Raw genomic sequence first — 2,953 nt, 5'->3', positions numbered from 1 at the left:
GGCAAAAAATTGTACCCAAACGATCATCTTGTCCTTGGGATGATATCTTTTTTGTCTAAAGATAAAATATTGGGGGGGACCCCAAGCTTTGATTTTATAAAAACTGAATTATACTATTTAGAAGCAAAAACTGAACTTAGTTCCTTCATTTTAGTGCTGTTACAAAGCTTTAGAACTGCACTTTCAATTTAAAGATTTAAATAAAAACCTTTCTGGAAATATATGTTAGGTCTTTTATGTGAACGACTCCAGAAAATGTGAGGATACATAACTAGAAAATTTATGAAAGGAAAGGCAGTTATAGCAGGAAAAAGCAGTTTAAAAAAATGGAATTGTAATATTCCTCAGTTTCAGATACTGAAAATTAAATAAAATTTAAGGGTCACATATTGAAAAACATAAAAATGTTTTAATTCCTTCAGATTCACATCTACTCCAAATATAAAATCTCAACGGAATTTCTACTTCTAAATAAACATAGCATCTGAAAACACACCAAATCACAGGAATAACAACTTAATCCTACCTGAAAAAGATCCAGAAGAGGCTTCCAAGAGAGCATTAAGACTGCTGCTCTGTTGATGGTTTTGGGAATTTCAGAATAAAACAGTGTATTTTCTCTGTTCTCACCAGACATGGCTACACGAAAAAAACAATCATTTATTATTATAATGTTTTTCACACAGCATTCTTAATATAATCATAGTACTAACTACAAAATGCTTTCTATACATTGCAATATTTTACACTCTGGGATCTATGATGAATGTTAACAAGTAGGATATGCACATGCCATATGCTATAGAAATTTTTCTTCAATAAAACTAAGGCGTTATAGAAAAATACTCAGGTTTCATTTTGATATTCAGATCTTAGTCCCTCTCAAAGCAAACACATAAAAGTATGTAAGATAATGCAAGAAAAGTGAAGACAGGCATCATTTTTATAATTTTTTGAAAATTATTAGTCCTTTACAAATTGGCAAGACTCCTAAGATTCCAATGTGACAACTTCAAATTACTGTTTCTTCTTTTTCTGAAACATTATAAGTATTTAGAAACACATATAGGTCTAACTGCATTCTAGTTTTTCTTCATTATAAAAGTTATTTAACCATAATCATTAATAAGGCCTTTGGAGTTTCAAATAAAAGTATACTTATATTAAAACAACAGACTCTGACATCGGATTTGCTAAAAATCTCTTTGTCCTTTATTGGGGAAGGACAAAGGAAAACAAGGTCTAACTAAGTAGAAGCCAAATCCACTCTGTAAAATCATGCAGTAACTGAATGGGAAGATCACAGCAGTATAGAATGAACTACACATAAGAGGAGTGACAGACATTATGGTTACAAAGAATTAAACCACAGGAAATTTGAACAAAGTAAAACAAAGCCCTTCTACTCTAAGAGGTGCTAAAAAAGTATCACTTCCAATAAGCTGGGGGAGAGTGAAGGAAAGAGAAAATAAATCACACAGAAAGAATAAGAAATTTTCTCTTAGGTGAAACAGATCATCAGCCTGTTTCTGATAATGGCAGCAGAAGGTAGTTTGTGGAAAGGCATGGTAACTTCCATGCTAACGCTTGCAAAGGCTGAGGATGAGCCCCCAAATATCACTATCTTACTTTATTCCCCTTATTTTTCTAAACCTTTTTCAGTTTGTTACCTTTGGAGTAAAAAGTTAGACATCAGCTGACATTTACTTCAGCACTTGATTTTGTCTAAAATCTACTTTGTATATTCCAAAGTTGTTTTGTTATGGAATTTTCTTTCTTTTTTTTTTTTTTGAGAAACGGAGTCTTGTTCTGTTACCCAGTCTGGGGTGCAGTGGCCTGATCATAGCTTACGATAACCTTGGAACTCCTGGGCTCAAGTGATCCCTCCTGTCTTGCCTCCCAGTGCTAGGATTACAGGCATGAGCCAATGCACCCAGCCTGTGACAGAATTCTTTTTTTTTTTTTCTTGAGACAGGGTCTCACTCTGCTGCCCAGGCTGAAGTGCAATGGTGTCATCATAGCTCATTGCTGTCTAGAACTCCTGGACTCACCGATCCTCCTGCCTCAGTCTTCCAAGTTGCTGGGACTACAGGCATCGACTACCACAGTTGCCTATTTTTAAATTTTTTTGTAGAGATGGGTTGATCAACTATGTTGATGAGGCTGGTCTCGAATTCCTGGCCTCAAGTGATCCTCCTGTCTTGGTCTCCCAAAGTGCTGGGATAACAGGTGTGAGCCACTACACCCAGCCTGTTAAGACTGAGGTCATCTATCCATACCATTCATAATTTTACAAAATGTGATCATATCCTCCTTAAGCATTATCCTAAGAGCCTTCAGCCCTCAAATACTAAAAAAACCTATTTTTCTTCTATTCTCAAATGAGAGCCATTTCTCCACAATCACCTCACTTGCCCCTCTCTATATGCTCCTACTTCCATAATGTCTTCCTTGGCCAATAAATTTTTCCCAATGCATTCTATGTCTAGACACACCAGTAGGGGCTTTTCCCATTTTTACCTAATGATGTTTATTGATAATCAGAGCTCCAGCAGTCTATTTGGGCTAATGCCTTCAGAAAACAGTATCAATGAGTCTTATTTCTCTCTAGGATAATGTGATAAAGAACACAAGGCAAAACTTATATGTGAAAAAGTAAAATGCTAATGTAACAAAATGCTTGTTACTAAATAATAGGACCTTTTCTAAGCATGCTACATTTGGAATGAGGGTTCTCAAAAATGTACAATTTCCTATAAAAGAAAAGATTTCTTCCAGTTAGGCTCTCAGGAAAAAGTCTAAAGTATATTAAAATTTTAAAAATAGACTTACATGGACAAAAACTTTAAAATTTGGATGGATACAGAAGACTTGAACAAATAAAAAGGCATACAATTTTCTTGAAAAGCTCAACATCTTAAAAGTGTCAACTTTCTCCTCAATTTATCAATAA

General features: G+C 34.7%; 1 protein-coding gene across 1 annotated transcript in view; it reads right to left on the bottom strand.

Moving 5' to 3' along the window:
• The window catches only part of DPP8 (dipeptidyl-peptidase 8), a 59,300-nt gene that overhangs the window by 49,626 nt on the left and 6,721 nt on the right, over nt 1–2,953 (bottom strand). Inside the window, exon 3 of the mRNA XM_012644821.1 lies at nt 527–639. Within this exon, the coding sequence (XP_012500275.1) occupies nt 527–639 (113 nt within the window). The remainder of the gene's footprint in view (nt 1–526; nt 640–2,953) is intronic.

This window comes from Propithecus coquereli, unplaced genomic scaffold (genome assembly GCF_000956105.1).
Source record: "Propithecus coquereli isolate 6110/MARCELLA unplaced genomic scaffold, Pcoq_1.0 Scaffold221, whole genome shotgun sequence".
NCBI classification, from domain to species: Eukaryota; Metazoa; Chordata; class Mammalia; order Primates; family Indriidae; genus Propithecus; species Propithecus coquereli.
Note: the sequence above shows the minus strand (reverse complement) of the source record. Positions and strands in the feature narration are given on the sequence as shown.